At 40.8% G+C, this 18,372-nt stretch overlaps 1 protein-coding gene across 1 annotated transcript in view; it reads left to right on the forward strand.

The window, feature by feature from the left end:
- Positions 1-18,161, forward strand: part of syndig1l (synapse differentiation inducing 1-like) — a gene marked incomplete at both ends in the record, with an annotated part of 30,055 nt that extends 11,894 nt beyond the window's left edge. The window contains 2 exons of the mRNA XM_084000609.1: positions 8,762-8,899; positions 18,003-18,161. Coding sequence (XP_083856735.1) covers positions 8,762-8,899; positions 18,003-18,161 — 297 coding nt within the window. The remainder of the gene's footprint in view (positions 1-8,761; positions 8,900-18,002) is intronic.
- Between the last annotated feature and the right edge of the window lie 211 nt (positions 18,162-18,372).

Below are 18,372 nucleotides of genomic sequence, written 5' to 3' on the forward strand. Positions count from 1 at the left end.
GAAATTTACATTTCAGAAGACGCTCGGCTTCTTCTCGCTGCGTTCGCTGCTCATGTATTTCTGTCAGAGGACGACTCAATCAGTGCAATTACACAACTATTACGGTAACAGCAAACGTCCTACAGTATACCTACTGAGTGGCGTATTTGCCGTCCAATACAAAATGAAGGCAGCCGACCTGACTCAGCTGCCAGTCTGTGGTTGCTGGGGTGGAGCGGAAGAGAAACGGCCAATCAGCCTGATTCAGTGTTTTTCAATAATCACTCGACGTGCCTTTCTTCACTCTCTCGTGACAACACACTGCACCATACGTCACACTAATGGCCATTAGGAGCGTAAAGAGAGCTGCGACCAAGTGGTGCACAGAATGATGCAGGAGGTCTGATAATCTAGAATAATGGATGTTTTTTTTTTCATAAATAAGGCCATAAACTTCAACCGCTGATGGATCCAGTGCTGTTTACCTACTATTATATTCTATGTGTAGCTGTGCAGAGGAAATGATAAAAGCTCACAATGCACTTCCAAGAAATATGTCCTTTCAAAGTACATCATTCTCGCTCCCTTTGAAGGGTTGATCTCAACGAGCTCAGCCCAAGACTTAAGATTTGATCAACTGTAAAAGCACAAAGTAGTTTCTGACAGTTTAAGTCATATAAAAAATCCCAGGTAAAGGTCTGGTAAGGTGAACGAGCAAACGCACTCATGCACCACTGCAGACTTTGATTCCAACTCCAGCAGCATTTCTTCACCTGTGGACCACAGTTGGCAGCGTTCCCAGGTGGGAAACCGGTGAGGGATTTGTCACTTTTCTACCAATCTGGCCAAGCAAGACCTTTGTACTGTGGAGAAAAATCTGGCTGCACCTATTATCACTCTGCTATAGGGCAAAAAAACAATCTGGCTTGTTTGCATGTCTTTGAACCAATCACAGTGTCATTAAAAGACTAATTCCCCGCAAGGAAAATGCAATAACAAACAACAAAGACGTACGTTTCTGTGTTTCTGTGTGAAACTTGATCAAAACTTGACATTTTCAGTGTGGGGGCTGCTATAGCTCTGAGCTCTGCTGTTGTTACCCACTGTGAAGGGGATTTTGAAAATGGTAACAGGCAAGGGAAGCCAGTGAGTCAGACCACAGTTGTAGTGAGTGGTGCATGTTGACTGGTTTCCTGCTGTTTCCTCCTGTCTACACTGTCCCTTCTCAGAGCAGCAGAGTGGGAGTTCCAGCAGCGGCAGACAGTGGCTGAATCGCTCATCCTTAACTGGGTGAAACAGGTGACATCTCCCAGAAAGCAAAACATGTGAACTTTTTTGATACTGTGCAATAATGACACCATTCCTAACACTGTAGACGTAGATAGAAAAAATAAATAGATAGTGTTGGTCACCCCTTCTCACCAGTGTTGGGGAGACTTTTAACTACATGTAGTTGAACTACATATTTGCTGTAACTTGCTGCTATGTAATTTTTTGTAGTTTAACTATTTAATTTACAAACTAAAATTTTGGCCTATAACATGAACCGGAACCGGCTGTCTGATAAAAACTTTGAGAGACTGCACATGTGTCGTGTCAACATACGATTCTGCCCTGGCGTCTAGTGCCAGTGCCTAAGTGTTAGTGCCTCTGAAGTAATGGTTTTAAACACTGTTGATCAGACACACCAATCTAGAATATGTCGACCTCTTTGTATTTTTTATTACATATTTTGTTGATTGATTTACATTTCTGATTTAGTGGGCATTGGGGTAGGATTTTCTCTTTATATTACACAACATTACTATGGTGAACCTACAGTATGTTGACCCAAAATGTCATCTTTTTTCTTTTCTTCTCTGAGTTGAGAGGCATATTTCAGCTGGCATGTGAATGTTTTGTACGCTATTACAGTATATTTTATTTCATATCAACCACATGTTGATTTATTTAACACTGATTTAAATGAGTATAATGAGTAAACGTAGTTGCTAAAGCTACATTTTTTTAAGCTGTAGTTTGAAAAAACTACATTTCTACCCTAGAGAAATGTAGTTTGTAAAGGCTGAACTACATAAGCTACACTTTCAAAGTAGCGTCCCCAACACTACTTCTCACATTGGGACTCACAGTGTATCCTGTCCTCCTGGTCCTTTTGACAGATGCTGTACATAATGCAGTCTAATTTTTGATGGAACAGAAATGTTGGATGTGTACGAGGCAAACACAATAGGCATTGGGGTATATAGTCGGCATTTTGAAACACTGTGGTTTGGACCTGCAATTTTTTTTGAAAATGTAGTTTTAATATAATTTACATTTTATCAGAATATAAACTTCTGCAATTTAAATGTAGAACCTGAATACTAAAATGACTCGACTGAAACATGTGGTTGTTACAGAGAATATTAAAATATTCTCCTTATTCTTATTTTTTTGGAATGAAGTTCCTGAAATAAGAATTAAGTAGCACTTTATTGTCTCTCAGCCAAAATTCACTGGTACTTCTTTAATCCTCGCCTGAATGACAGCTCAGGGTATTAAAAAGTGAATAATGAGAAAGATGCTTCTGTAATGCAATGAGTTTGAGTAATAGCAGCCCTTTGGGGGATGATTACATGTTACAAATCTGAGCAGTTTTTTTTCATGGACAGACATACAGTATAATGATTGTCCATCAGTCTGTTGGATTTAGATGGATTTAGATGGTTTTTACACAAAAACAACCTAAGAGGAGATAAGTCTCTTTTTTCCGATGTTGTAATCGCTACAATGCCTCAGGGACACTGAGTTTATATCCACTCTGTCCCCCTCCATTAGTCTGGCAGGTCCAGTCTGACACCTTCTGATTGGCTGTGAATATGTAATCCAGCCTTGTCATAGTCTCTATTAAACTGCCGAGCACAGGCCAATCAATTTACTCGCTAAATTATAGACGCAAGACAGTTCACTCCGAAGCAGCTGCGATCACAGTCACAGAGTGGCACGCTGCAGTGTGCCTCATGCATCTTCAACATGTAGGGAGGTGTTTGTGTCGCTTACAGCTGTAATCTCTGGAGGTTTGATTTCTGGATTTGGTTTGATTGAGTATGCAGCCCAAAAGCTAATATTTTAATGTTTTGATCCAGTCACTACTTTACTGCAGGGTTTTTTTTTTTGTTGTCAAAGACTCTGTTTTTCTTTTATTTTGAAATATACAAAGCACATTATTAATTCCATTGTTGTGGGATATACATGAGGTGTTCTGGCTTCATAGGGCAATCATTTCTTATTATTTTTGTGAGATTTAATCAGTGTTTGTTTTTGTTGCTTTTTTTATCCACAGCCCAGCTTTTCCTGTGTATTTCTACCTGCTCACAGAGCACGATGTGAATACTAAGCGTGATGTGTAGCGTCTCCCTGTTGTAGCCTCATTACACCATTCTAAATTGCACACCTGTCAACAAGAGGCCACGGGGCAACGGAAAGAAAAATAACAAATATTCTGTTCATTAATTCACCACAGGTAGTATACACCCCACCCCACCCCACCCCACCCTCAAAGACTGCATTGCATGTTTCAGCGCACTGCATCATGACAAGGCTGTTATCATTTTGATCACACACTCTGTGACTGAGTGTCCCTCTGAGGTTCCTGACTGTGGCGGACCTCATGCGGCTGCAGAGCCCGGGCACTTTGTAAATCACAGGGTCTTATTAACCGTGCGGTAAAGTTTGTTATTTCTTTTTTTTTTTTTTTTGCCAGCCATCCTGTTCGGTGGCCCTCTATCACACTGCCTGATAAATTATAACCCCTTTCACCACAGTCACATCTGGGGCCGCGAGCTCCTGCCCTGGCATAACTTAATATGACCATCTGGCGTGGATACAGACCGAGTGTATATTGCACTGATGCTACATTAGGATGCAGGGGATGCGGCTCGTGCCATGTGACGGCCCAGATGACCTGCAGATGACTCTATGCAAAGTGAACATGCACTGTCTTTAGTAGAAGTGTAATTAAATGACGGGAACTATTAAGAGCACAACGCTCCTAATGACTTGTGCCTGCTCCTGTTTTCCTGTGGACATATAGGACACTGTTGCAGAAACTCGATATCATAAGAAAACATCCTGCACAGTTTCTGTGATTAACATTGAATACGTATTCACTGTAAATGTGCTGAAAATGTCATTCTGTGCTGTATTGGCTTTTTAATGGCATTTGCTCATTAACTTTGCTTATGCATTCAGCCAAGTAATTGAATTCCCTTTGGTTGTGAAGTAGTTTGTTTCCATATCCAGACCTCCCTCTATACCTTTGTGTAGCCGCACAGTAAAGCAATTAACTAGTGTAATCTCAACCGCTGGCTTTTGCATCATAAAATGGCTGAGGAAGACAATGTTAATTTCTGTGGGTAGTTTAATTTGATTCAGGGTGGTCTGTGTCTTTTCATCTGTGATGTGTTTGTGCCACGGAGTTTGTTCTTTTTCCTTATACTGTATATTCAAAAATGCTGCTTTGTTACTGAGCCCTAAAAGCGTCATTGCTCATCTTTATTTTTTCCATAAATACAACCTTTGATTATATGGACTCATTATGTTGGATGTGTTCAATGGGAAATGATACATTTACATTTTTCATATATGGGCTCATGGCATCTAATTAAAAAGTCTGCTCTTATACCATGAATCTGCATTCAAATGCGTCAAAGCATATATAAATATATGGGAAAGCGAGACTGAATGACTGATCTTTATACAGTATATCCTCAAGGACAACAAGTTATAGCTGCGCTTTTATTGTTGTTTTATTTAAACGGGAAAATAATAATGAAGTGGAGACACATGGATGGTACGTAGGAGTCCTCTAACTAAAATATAGATAAAAATGTGCAGTTAAAATATGATAGTCATTATGGTCTTAAAGTACATTTCTTCCTTTCTTTATTTTCCTGCCATCAGGAATCATCCCCACACTGCAGTGCTTACTTTGATTTGCTCTGTAGTATAGCTTTGCATATCACAAATAAAAATAAAATCAAATGATGTGACAGCCTGTGAGACTTTGTTCACACTATAGGGTGTTGAAAATCATGTTCACCCACACACCATCTTAATTTGATTACCTGCATTCAGGAGTCACGGTATGAGACATTCACTTGACAGAAAAATAGGAGAAAAGAACAAAGGTCCAAACACAGACGTCCAGGTGGGAAGAATGGTGAATGGGGGGTAAAAAAAAGTGGACAGGGACACATTTCCTGTAAGTTGTGGAGGCAGTTTGGCAACAGATAAATTACACAAGCCCTCCTTTTGGTTATGCTGTCAAGGCAGAGTGGTGAAACCATCCATTAGCTCTTCGTTACCTGTCAGCCTGTTGCCTCCTGTTGACAGGATTTACGCCCCACAAGACATATCTGAGCTCAGCTAGCAGCACCAACATGCATAGTCATTAGGACTTTCTAGTGCTGGGGAGGTGGTGAACGAATGACAATCCACACACGCAGGCACATGCTCGTTAAAAGTCAGGTGGAAAATTGGTAAACAAAAGTTCTGAAATTGCAGTCTGAATCCAAATGCCCGTGGAGCAGTTTTGTGATCTGTAACTTTTAAACACTGGTTCCTGAGAGCTTGATTAGAGTTTGGATGACACAGATTTGAGGAAAAGCAAGAGATATTGGTGTGAATGCACCATTTTAATAATGGGTGCATGGGACAGCTTTGCAGGGGGGGGGGGGGGGGGGGGGGGGGTTGTGGCCTCTTTTCATTAGCTCTGGGTCTCATGCAGCCATTTGAAAACATGATGATTAATGACCTTCCTGTAAATGCCCGGCAGGTCTGCATGTAGCTTCCTGTGCATGCTGACCTGTCTGCAGGTCTGTACCGCCTCCAGCCGACCTCATTGTTCTCTTGCTTGACTGACTTCCTCTGCCTCTCCAACTTCTCTTTTTCTCCTCCATGGTTACCTAACCTAAACCAAACAGCTAGGATCCCTGGATGATGTGTGTTTTCATTCTCCAAACAGCCAGAAGGCTGTGCAGATATTGTCAGTGAGCTCTAAGGCATGGAGCAGAGCAGGGCTGTCTCTGCAGAGATTGTACTATAGCGCTTGCTTAAGGCCATGCCAGCAGAATGACATTATGCGAAATGTAGGCATGCATTATGCTCATGTGTTATGACCTTTTCTGCCTCAGTGCTGCATTATGAAGAAAATGAAAACATATCGATCATGTCGACAGGAGCCTGAGCTCACAGCCTTTAACAGGTTCATTAGTACAGCTTGACAACAGAGTGGCATTGTCTTTCAGAGCACGGGGCAGGTATTCTTTCACATTTAGAGTTGGATTGTTTTTCCTTGCAGTCCTTCCTTCTGTTTTTGAGACAAATCAATCCATTGCTGCCTCCACCATAAGTGGGCAGGGCCCCCACACATAACAACCACCCACTCACTAATCCTTATCATCAATCATTCAACAGGACTATAAGGGGTGTGTGTTATGAAAATTAATTGAAAACTGTTTCACCCCTTAAAGCAAATGCTTTCCCAACACACTTACTTAGCTGGAGTAATTTACTTTTACTACAAAGCAAACACCAGTGAAGTGCACTCTCTCTTCTTGAAATAAAACACTCATATAACACAAATTGCAGGTTTTAATAGAGTAGCCCATAGTGCCCTTGTTTATTTGAATTATTCATGCACAAAAAACATGCTTTTATATTAATCTGACCCTAATACAGAACTACTCAGTAATGTTTATCATAGAATACAGCCTTAAATGTAGAATGATAAAATACATTTAGAAAGCTTGGGACCCCCAGGTGTCCTTGAGGGTCTGGCATTGACTATCAGCCAGAGTCCCCTGGGTTGTTCCTCATCTCTCTTCTTCATTTCCTGTCATCCTGTATGTAAAATCCCTCCAAAAGTAATAAATAACTTATAAAAGAAAAACAGTTCTTTGCCTTTTATCATTGGGAGTTTGCAGTGAGTCATGAGCCTGGCGCGAGTCAGTCAGAAATGTCAACACACCAGTCCTAGAAAAGTCAACAACTCCATCTGACACTGACAACATGTGCTATCCCAGTTGAGTTCCCAATCCAATCCGGAAAGCTCACCTGGAGGAAAGAATGGCCCCATATGTACAGTACGATGTCAAAAATAGAATATATAACACTGTAATCTGACTGTATTTTAAATAACCGTCCAAAACTCATTAGGCACACTGCAGTACAACCACAAGAAACCACACAGGGATTAAGTTAGTTGAGTTATAAACCCACTGCAAATACTTTCAAATGAAGGATTATATGGTGATAAGATGCCACATTGCTGAAAAAGCAGGAAAAGAACGGGGGTGGAGGGGGCGCTTCCTTCATCAGATTACTGTCTTGTTGAGCACTGCTCAGTGTGTATTCCAGCCCTCCTCCATGTCCCTGTTGTTCGCCTGATTTCCTTCATCTCTGATTGAAATGTTCATTTTAATATCGAACTCATTCATATTTTTGACACCACCGCATATTGTTAACCTTGATTATTTTCATTTATTTTCCATGTCCCACCATGCATGCTGGATCATCCCTCAAACAGGATGATGTGTGAAGGATGCAGCTTAATTGCTCTTATAGAAACCGTGGCCTCAATCTGCGACTTCTTTTCATCACAGTCACAGCGGAAAAATAAATCTCTAATCCTAGTCTTGTCTTTGTTGTTGGGGCAAATCAACTGCAAATGATTGTTTGTGTATCTGTATGTTAGAGGTTAAAGTGGCCATAACAAACGTACTTTAGAAGTGCAAAGCGCACCGATGTTTTCTGATGTGGATCAGGGCTGAGAATCAGTATGCAGATGTATGAGCGTGTGTTCTCCTTTGCTGAAGGCGTTACACTTCCGTGTGAGGAATGTTGCATGGAGCGTGAAATAGTTTCATAAAGCTTTAGGGAGGAGGTGCGTTTGATTCATAACTATTTCACATCTGAAATGAAGAGTACTTTCAACCGTAACGTTTTTTTTTAATGCCATCTGTTGTTTAGATGCCAAAATGTAGGAATCTGAATATCTCAAAACTAATGAGAAACTAATGGGCCATCACAAGAAGTCCATGAATACGAGCTGTGACATTACGCGGAAGCAAATGATCCTGTGTGTGGCGACTCGCCTGTGTTTTGTTTCCCATTACACAAATGCCTTTTTCTTTCTCAATGAAAGCAGACTCTTTCCCCACCCAGTCGACTCGAAAATCACATCAACCTGTTCACAGACAAAACAAAAATTGTTGAGTTTTCTCAGCAAAATCTGCCTCGATCCTCCCGTCTGTCTGCAGAGCTACTTCACAAATGATCAAACCTTTACAGAAATTGTAGTAAATCGATGCAGTTACTTGTTACAACGTTTATTTTGCACGATTATCCCAAGGGGGTGTTGTCGGGTACTGTTGGGTATTGTACGGATATGACATGTTAGTGACTGACAGAGAAGTAAAGCTGGCAAGAACACAGTGTGATCTTTTCTGAAGTTGAAATTAATTTGAAGTTGTTTACTGTGAATTGATGCTTAGCCATTTTTGAAAATACAGTACGCCTCTGCATTTGTTTGCTGAGATTCAGACTTTTATGTTTGTGTTATAATATGAAGATTCAGTCTTGAGACATGACTTTGTCTTGGCTGCTAAGATGCTTTATGAACATAAATCTAACCCCCACCCACCACCCACCACCCTTAACAAACATAACTCACATCAAACAAAAAAATGGCACAAAATGTGTGTGCGTGTTTTGACCTGAATTGCTGTTCTCTGTGCAGACGGATTGCTCCAGCGACAGTGAGAGCGAGGACAACTTCATAGTCGTCCCTCCACGAGACCACCTCGGCCTGGCCATCTTCTCCATGCTCTGCTGTTTCTGGCCTCTGGGGATTGCAGCCTTTTACTTCTCACAGGGGGTGAGGACACTGACACACATACACATATTGAAATGAAGTGCACACCAGACAAAAGGCCTGTGAAGTTGTGGTTTTGTCACACATGGATGATGCAACATCTCTTTGTGGAGGACTGACATAAAACAGGTACATCAAGCCACATACACACACATTTCTATGCATTTGCGGACACGCAAGCACATAAAGACACGAGCACATACCCAGCTCTGTGTGTGACTCATCACCGAGAGATTAAGGGCTATCACACGAAAAAATAAAAGACTGACAGTTGACTTGCTTTCCACCCACGCAAGGCCGCTTTCCACTGAGGCGCCCATCAATAACTCAAGGCCAAACTGTAATGGCTGCTTGATGCTCTGTAAACAGACTGAAAGGTGCGGGAAGAGTATATAAATCACCTCCAAGGCTCTGTCTGTAGACTCCAAGAACGGAGGTGTCGAAAATACAAGGATGAGAGAAGCCCTTTGAACAAGTGGCGTTTTTTAATTGGAATGGAGCTGAACCCAATTCCAGGTGAGTGGAGGTTTTGAAGGTGATGAGGCACATTAAATAGTCCCTTTGCTGTAATCTGGAAAGTGAATTTGTGGATACAAAATGCATGCAAACATATAATCCTAAACAGGTAATGGGCTGGCAATCCACAGTATACATACTGAGGCATGGCACTTAAGAGATCCAGTGTTATACTTTGATGTAAAGAGAGTTTCATCATACATCTTAAGGTTGACCTTTAATCCCAACCTCAACACCCACCATACACATTAGGAGTTTTTTTTAACAGCAGGAATCAATGTGTAATGTACAGACAGTTATTTCCAAAGACGACGATCGGTCATGGTGACAAAGGAACGCTGTTAATGCTGAAGCTTTTGCCGATATGTTCTTAGCCAGTAACATCGGAAAACTGCACATAATGGTTGTCTAATTGATTCCAATTGGACTTCCTTCCCCTCTTCAATTCTGGAGGAAACAACTCTGATGATGGTGTGTCACTCAGTCAAGCAAAGAGCACAATGATCGCCACTTTTCCTGCTGCTAATCAATTCAGGCTAACCCTTAAGTGCACCGTCAACTTGAAAGGGCAAAAAAACATTAATAGGCCATCAGTGGCACACACAAACTCACGCATATACAGTGTATGTTTAAAAGCACATGTCAACACACTGCACAGGCATGTTACATAAGAGACCGACAAGGTTTTTCGGTAAATTGCTCCTCGTTTGACTGTAAAATCTTATCAAAAGCTCGAGCGTTTAGCTGTCTTATCTGTGGGCACGAGTGGTCCGAGCCAGATGAAGGCAGTCACTGAATTATCTTGTCAGGAGCTAATTTGATTCTTCCTGGGTAATTATGGGGAAGTGATGGCTGTGTTTAGGGATGGATGGCTTTTCTGCCAATCTCACTCCTTTAGAAGGTGCCGTCCAGAGGAGCTGTCAGGAAAAGATATGGTGGGAGTCCAGGATCGCTTCATTTTATAGCTCAATAAACCACTTCACTGGTCTTCATTTCATTCAATTGTTCAGGATCCCCCCCTCCCCCTCTCAACTAAATGAATTAATTCTGCAGGAGTTAACACAAAGATATTGCCAGTTTTTTAGCAGAAAATGAGTTGAAATTTGATTATGCATGTGAACGTATACCTCTGCTTCGCTGTCTGCACTGAGAAGAAAAAATAGGGATCTCTAGAGACTGTCTGGGCAGGATGGAAGTAAATTTAAATTGCAGGAGCTACAGCTGAAGCAAAAAGCCTCTTTTAAAGGGATAGTTCAACATTTTGGCAAAGAACCATTACTTTTAATTAAAGAGGAAGTCTGGTCGCTTATCCGCTGTTTTTCTAACCCTCCTCCTGGCCATGTGCATTTGTTTACAACGAAGCTGGTGAAAACTCAATACATGGAGTGGTGGATAGTGTTACATAACATATACAATATTGCAATGCGTATATCTGTGTAGTCTTAACTGTCATAAACAAATGATTGTCGGTTTTGGAGCGTGTTTGTGTCCGGTGTGCAGAGACTCAGCTCAGACACTGGGGCGGCAGCCAGGTTCTACACTGATGTTATAAGGTTGGTTTTCAGCCATGAGACGCCAGGTGGAAGACGTAACAAGTCACAAGTCATGAAGTTAACTATCACAATTAATTTAGGTAAAAATATATTAATAATTTCATGCAACATTATGAGACAGAGTTGTTTTCAAGGCAAATGCATAGCCGGAACTACATTCCAGACATGATTGCTGGGCAGGGTGATTTGTTCTGAGTATTTGCTTCATGTGTCGTAATGTTACTCACCAGAGTGTTTTGGAGTTGTTGGATTGTGCAGATGAGTTTGATGAGGGACAGGGGACCTGTACTGTTCACCTCCATTGTGTTCACTACTTCACTGAGCAACTCGCATCTCAAAACAGCATGCACCTTATCGGTGCATGCTGTTTTGAGATGCGAGTTAAAGGTAATGAACCTACCTCTATGATTATAGGGATTATGAAGCGGAAGAAAATGGATGGATGGATGGACGGCAATGGGCGAATTTGCCAAAATGTTGAACTATCCCTTTAAGATAAAGTTAGCAACACAATTAGCTTTAGTTAAAGCTACATTTACCTGTGTCATCCTATCTGTCAAGCAACTGCATTTGTGCCAATTTATAAGTAGATTTTTGTTGGAGGATTTGTTGCTTCAAACCTTTTCCTCTAAACCACACAGTTTTAGTGGTTACCGTGACAGTGTAAGCTGATGCATTATGGGATTTGACAAGGGCAGCGGAATGAGCCGGGAGGAAAAGTTGGAAATGATAGCACATCAGCCTCTCCACTTACTCGGAGGACATTTACAAACAAACAGGTTAGCAACTTTAATAGAGTCTGTGGACGGCAGATCAATAGTGTTTTTGTCCCAGTGGAAGGTCAGACCCAGTCGCACAGAGAGAGACGCTGCATGGCTTCCCAAGCAGACAAACACAGACACAGGCATCTATGTGCCGATTGAAATGGCTTGTATCCTATTTGCCTACAGACTACATCTTTAATACTGTGGAACGTCTTTATGGTAAATACCCCTGCATAGTTACGGATTTAGCGTCGACCACCCACACACATGCACAGTCAACCGATAATGACTGGAATACCATGAATATCTGGGGGAAATTAGCGTTGAGCGTTTGATTGGGAAGCAGAATTGAGTTTGAATTATTGCCACTAATAGGGTGAGTGTTTTGTTTAGAGATGCTGATAAATGTTTCTCTCAGCTCTGAGACATCTGTGCTGGGAAGTGCAGAGTTGAGGAGAGGCAGTGATTCCTTTCACAATTATGCAAATAAGACTCCCCTGAAGTTATCTTATGGCATACAAGTCATCATAATGAGTGAAAATGAATGAGCTAATTATTGTGAAACAGTTTATTTTGCATGTGTGTGAGTCGGAGACAAAGAGAGAGACTTGGGGCTCTATGTGTTGTTTGTTTGGAAGAAAAACCTGTTAAGGGGGCTGAATTGACTTCCGCTATACGAGTCTGCATGCAGCTAAGTGTGAGATGTTATCAGTTTTTCCTATGACACCACATTTCAATCATTTTGTCAAGGTTGTGAAGATAAGGCCTAAATGCTACTAGCTGTCGAACCGTTTCTCTCTCAAGGGGATTGAGTGAAAAATCCTCACATTGACATGTACAGTACAGTAGCCTATGCCAGACAAAAAGGCTGGAGTTCACAGAGAAAACCGCACAAGCAAATACACACTTCCATCCAGTTATTCTCATCTGTTTTGTACGGCATTACAGCGTTATTATATTTAGTCCTTCAGCGACGTGTTCCTCTGGGACAGACACAACATGCTTTCATTTGATTATGTGTGCGAAGTGGAGGAGGAAAAAAAAAAGATGAATCAATTACAGATGCTTTTAGTGGTGAAATGAAATGATGAGCGTGTGCCCTTCAACTCCTGTAGTGGTAGAGAGAATTAAACTGTCCACTGTCACATTATGATCTTTTAAGGATTCACTCTCACTGAAGACCGTGGTGAGGAGGCTTACTACATCCTCAAAAGCAGATTGTGCCGTGGCTCATTTTGAAAGCACATTCAAACCTAATTTCCCATAAGGCCTCCATAACAGTGCTTTTGTTTCAATAATTACTTTATTGACATGGACGCTAAAGGTCCTACAATGAATACACATCCTTTGTCTAGATTTGCTTCCTGACCTTTCGAAGCATTTGTCAAAAGATTCTTTCTCTCTGGCTCTCAACCAGCCGTCCTTGTCTTGGACTATAAAGAACTGTCGTGTAAAACCTTGGCACAAGTCAGACACTTGAATCAAGTGAAAAGACCCCACGCTAAGTTATTTTTAGTTGTAACAACAGCCATCACTGATCGATGGTGAATTTAGTTTTTTGTCTTTGTTTAAAACATTGTTTAGGGCAGAAGTTCCCAAACTTTTCAGCCCATGACCCCCAAAGTAAGGGCACAGGGCACCATAGGCATATCCATCACAACAAAACGCCTTACAACAAGGATATGACTTTACAAATAGCCATTGTAAAGCCTTCGACCTCCTTTACTATAAGATAATAGCAGAATACCTCAGTCAAAGTAATGTCCATGTAACCTATGGGTGAACATTGTTGCTGTCAGGTGCAAACTTGATTTTTTTTTTCTACATTTATGGCTATAACACAGTATTTCAAAAAACATTTTTTTTACATTTTATTTGATTTCTTGAAATCATTCTGGGACACATCCTTGGCGCCTTGCAACCCCAAAAGTGGGGGGTCCTTATCCCCATTTTGGCAACCCCTGGTTTAGTGGGTGAGGGTGCTATGATTAAAGATGGGGGAAGCTGCATATTTGGCTGCACTGATTATGCCAAGGCTGCCCCCTAATAGTTGATCATTCAAATAAGTCAGCCAATTTATCACTGTGAGTTTTCTCATAGTATTTTTGTCCAAAATGCAGGATAAAGGTTAACAAACCCGGTCTTGTTTAAATAATTGTGTCGAAAGTCAACCCTAACATGGGAAAGGTCAGTCATCATAATAAAGAACATGCACTCTGATTCTCATTTCCCTTCAACAAATATAACAAACCACTTGACATGAGTAAGTCATTATACAGTCATGCTTCAAGTACAGCAAGCACAGGAAGGATAGATACTAATGAGCTTCTATCTGTCCTTTGTGCATGTGCTTTCCATGGCTGTATTTTTTAGTCTGTCAGTCTCATTATTCCAGTGTTGTAGGCAAAAGCCTGGCTGAACATCTCACACTGTTTGTCATGTCATTTGCATCTGTTCTAATGAACTGACAGTGACTTTCATGTGGGAGTTCAGCTTTAAGCATGTGGTCTGTTACTGGTCTGCATGACTTCAATGTAAATGGGCAGATGTATAGATGAAAAAGTATCCGTAAATGTTAAATATTCATAAAACTGAAAAATACAGCTGTATAAATAACCTAAACAGGTGCATATAAAGTGAAGCAGCAGTCCTAGCCTTTGGAATGTTCAAAAAGAGAGAAAGTTTGACACTGAGTCTGTGGTTATTTATTTATTTATTTATTTTAACTTAAAATTTCTTTTTAAATAATCATGGATGTGATCATATTTATAAAGTTCCATTATTATATTATTCATGTAAAAAGTGATATTTGAATACCTTTTAAATTATAAAGTAGGTCTACTTGCTGTATAAATAGTGTAAATGTAGCAGGACTCTGAATCTAGAAATACACACCGTCCATTATCAGAAACTGCACCGTAAAACAAGCCCTCAGGACTTTAGTGAGGTCACAACTATACAGTCATGGCCCCCAGCCATCCAACCTTTTGTTGGTTTGTCTTAACTTTATAACAAGAAAAACACATAGAAGCCATTTTATCAGTGACTTAGAAGAAAGCAATTAACAAGTTGTATGACAGGAAGCCAATTTCACTACACAGCCTGACAGCTACACCAGAGCCCAGTGGCTAGAGTTTGTTTTCACTGAAGGATTACAAACTGTCTGTTTGGCTCATTTCAGCCCTGACTGAGAGCCGCCATTTGCATTTGTTTTTCCATCTGCGAGTGTTACCAACATACAGTATTGTGCTACAGTCTGTTAATCTGTCATTGGCCTGACCATGTGTCACTCAGACAGTGAGCCAATCAGAGACACCATGTTCATACCGTAGAGAGAAGTGTGAGAGAGGAAATGTTGAGATTGTTTTTCATACAAAACTACAAACTACAGTACCAGTCAAAAGTTTGGACACAGTAGTTTTTCTTTATTTATTTTAATTACTTTCTACATTGTAGATTCACACTGAGGACATCAAAACTATAAAGGAACACATATCCAGTTATGTAGTAAAGAAAAATGAGTTAAAGCAGAAAATGTTATATATTTTAGATTCTTTGAAGGCAAGGCAAGGCAATTTGATTTAGCCCGTTTTTACAAACAGTTTGTCTCAAAGGGCTTTACATGGCATCGTAACAACATCCTCTGTCCTTAGACCCTCACATCGACTGAGGAAAAACTCCATGGAAAACAGCAGTAGCCACATTTTGCTTGATGACAGCTTTGCACACTGACATTCTGTCATCAGCTTGAGGTCGTCACCTGTCGTGACGTTGTCACAGTCTTGAAGGAGTTTCCAGAGGTGCTGAGCACTTGTTGTCTGTTTTGCCTTCAGCATCTCAGTTGGGTTTAGCTCAGGTGACAGACAACACTTTAATTAACACTTTTGTGTTTACAACATAACTCCATGTGTTCCCATTTTTTCATGAAGAAAGTGATAAAAAAAGACAAACTCAGTGAGATGGTGTGTCTAAACCTTTGACTGGTAGAGTAGATCTAAATCTGGACATCAAAACGTCATGTAAAATATGTTCTTTAACTTAACTTAATACTGCAGGATCTACTTATACTGCTGTTTCGTTATTACCAGTTTTTTTGGAGGACAAAATCATTAGTTTAATTACCTTTCACCTCCTAATAATCTAACATAAATTCGTTTGTTTTTAGCTGTAGATCTGGGTCAGGTTCACAGTGAGATCCTCCAGCTCTAGGGAATGTCCATGTGCTCCAGCAGGGTGTTTTTGTCTCAGTGTGTGTTTACCTCAGGCTCTCCCTTCAGTTCAGCCACACAGAGCACACTGAAAAAGGAGCCACAGGGGCAGCCGGAACCAGTCGGCTCTTTTCAGTGAGTAGCTGCAGTGTCTCACGTCCACAAACCCCAAATTCTTACACTGTCAGTCTGCTGTAACCTCATTTGAGCTCTGTTTATCCTCAATCTCAGGACTCATGAGCAAAGATGAAGGTCAAAACAAGGATTTGTAAAGAGAGTGTTGAGTTTTTTGTTCAGTGCCACTGTCAGATACAAAACCTCACCACTGCTGATACTGCTCCTAACTAGCAGTCACAATCCCTCTTAACTTCAGTTATTAATAAGAAACATCACCTTGTATGCTCAGAGCTGGGCGCAGATCCAAAATGAATAGGGCAGGTTTTTTTATGAGACGACTATGGTTTCAGAGTTAGAGGGAATGGCCGTGCTTTATTACATTCACACGTATCACCTATCAGCCCCATCATTAGAGTAGATTCAACAGAATAAGGAAGGTCATTTCACACACACACACACACACACACACACACACACACACACACACACGCACACAGAGTTGGCTCCTGCATTTCAAACTGTGTCGGCATACAATCAGCACAACACTCTGACGGATGAATTGTGTTACAAGCCAAACAAATTATGACTGGGATTTAGCAACATGCTGAACGATCGACCACTGAATTTACCAAGCAGGAAAAAAATAAATCAATAGATTAACACGACGACATTCAGACTGAAAAAAAAAAGAACAGAAATTTGTTTAGGGGAAGACAATGGAGATGGGAAATGGAAAATCCGGCCCAAATTCCAAACAATGCCACTGCAACAACTGAAACTGTGACCTCTATTCAGGGATGTGCATAAAAAACAACAAATAAAAATAGGCTTCTTTATTCCCTGCTTTTTTTTCCCCCCAGTCTATACAAATAGTGAGATAGCTAGAGGAAGCTTAACACACTAGCTCTTCAAACGCATCAACAATGCACAAGATAAAGAAGCTTTTTCAAACACTATTTATTGCTGTATTTTAAACCATGTTTTCATTTCAGCTATGGACCGATGCAAGAAACAATGATCTGTTTTTAGCATCCCTCGCACAAAGGATGTTACCTGTTACCTACTTAATTAATATCCGTTAGTCTAATATTGTTTACATTGTCTCACTAATTGAGAGGCACAAAGTATGAATCAGACTTGCGTCATTTTCCTGTTGACAATAATTGCATCTAAGCAGCTGTTTACATGAGGTTCGACTCACATGATTAAGAAGAAAAAAGGCCTCTTTTTTCCACTCACACTATGTGGTATTTGAACTGCTATTTAAGTAGAACAGTTAACACAGCACCACAGAGGATCTATATGTGCCTATAGTGGGCTGTAAAAATGCACTATAACCTTAAATGGATGGTAACTAAACTAGGTCATGACGATGGAGTGGTTGCCTGGAAAAAAGAAGTATAATACCCTTTCATGGAACAAGGCTGTGTAGATGCATGAAAAAGTCTCTATTTACCCCTTTTTTCTACTTTATTTTTTACTTGAATGCATCTCATAAAGCAAAAAATTACCACTAAAATGCACTGTATTTTATTTATTTATTTTTTTTAAATTTCTTCTTGTCTTGATTGGTCATGATAAAAATCCGCAATGTGGAGTTCCTTTTTTTTCTAATTTGATGATAAATGATGATGAATCTGCTTTCCTCATGCATCATTTATCCTGACCGTAACGTCCAGTCCTTGACATTTTCACACTAATTGCCATTTCTCAGTCCTGCCATGCATGATGAGCTCTCCTGGGTTACACTGAGCCACTTTGTCAATGGGCCCATCCTCCAACTCTAGTTTCCTTTTTTTTTTCCTTGACACTGCCACAAAAAAATAATAAACAGCTTCTGTAATTATGCTTCTTTTGAAAAAGAAAAATGGGTCACTCTTTCACTTGACGTGGCTCCAAACTGTGTCTGACGCTCCTCTTTTCATACCTTTTTTGTCTTCTTTTCCAGACCACCAAGGCAGTGAACAAAGGTGACTTCTCACTGGCCAACATCGCATCCCGACGGGCTTTGTTCCTCGCTGCCCTCTCCATCACTATAGGCACTGGTGTGTATGTGGGGGTGGTGGTAGCTCTCATTGCCTACCTTTCTAAACCAGGACGCATATAGCAGCCGCACCTTCCCTCCACACACCTCCGGGGAGCCCAGGAAGAGAAACAACCCCCTCTAGGGAACGGCGTTGCTCCTGCACACTTCGAGGAAAGTTTTTGGGGATGTACAGTTTCTTCCCTCCACCTTCCTTCCTTTCCAGCCTTCTCTCCCTACAGGCCCTCTGTCAGCCAAGATTAGCCACAGTGACTGGAGAGAGGTCAAGCTTGAG

This window comes from Trachurus trachurus (genome assembly GCF_905171665.1).
Source record: "Trachurus trachurus genome assembly, chromosome: 24".
NCBI lineage: Eukaryota > Metazoa > Chordata > Actinopteri > Carangiformes > Carangidae > Trachurus > Trachurus trachurus.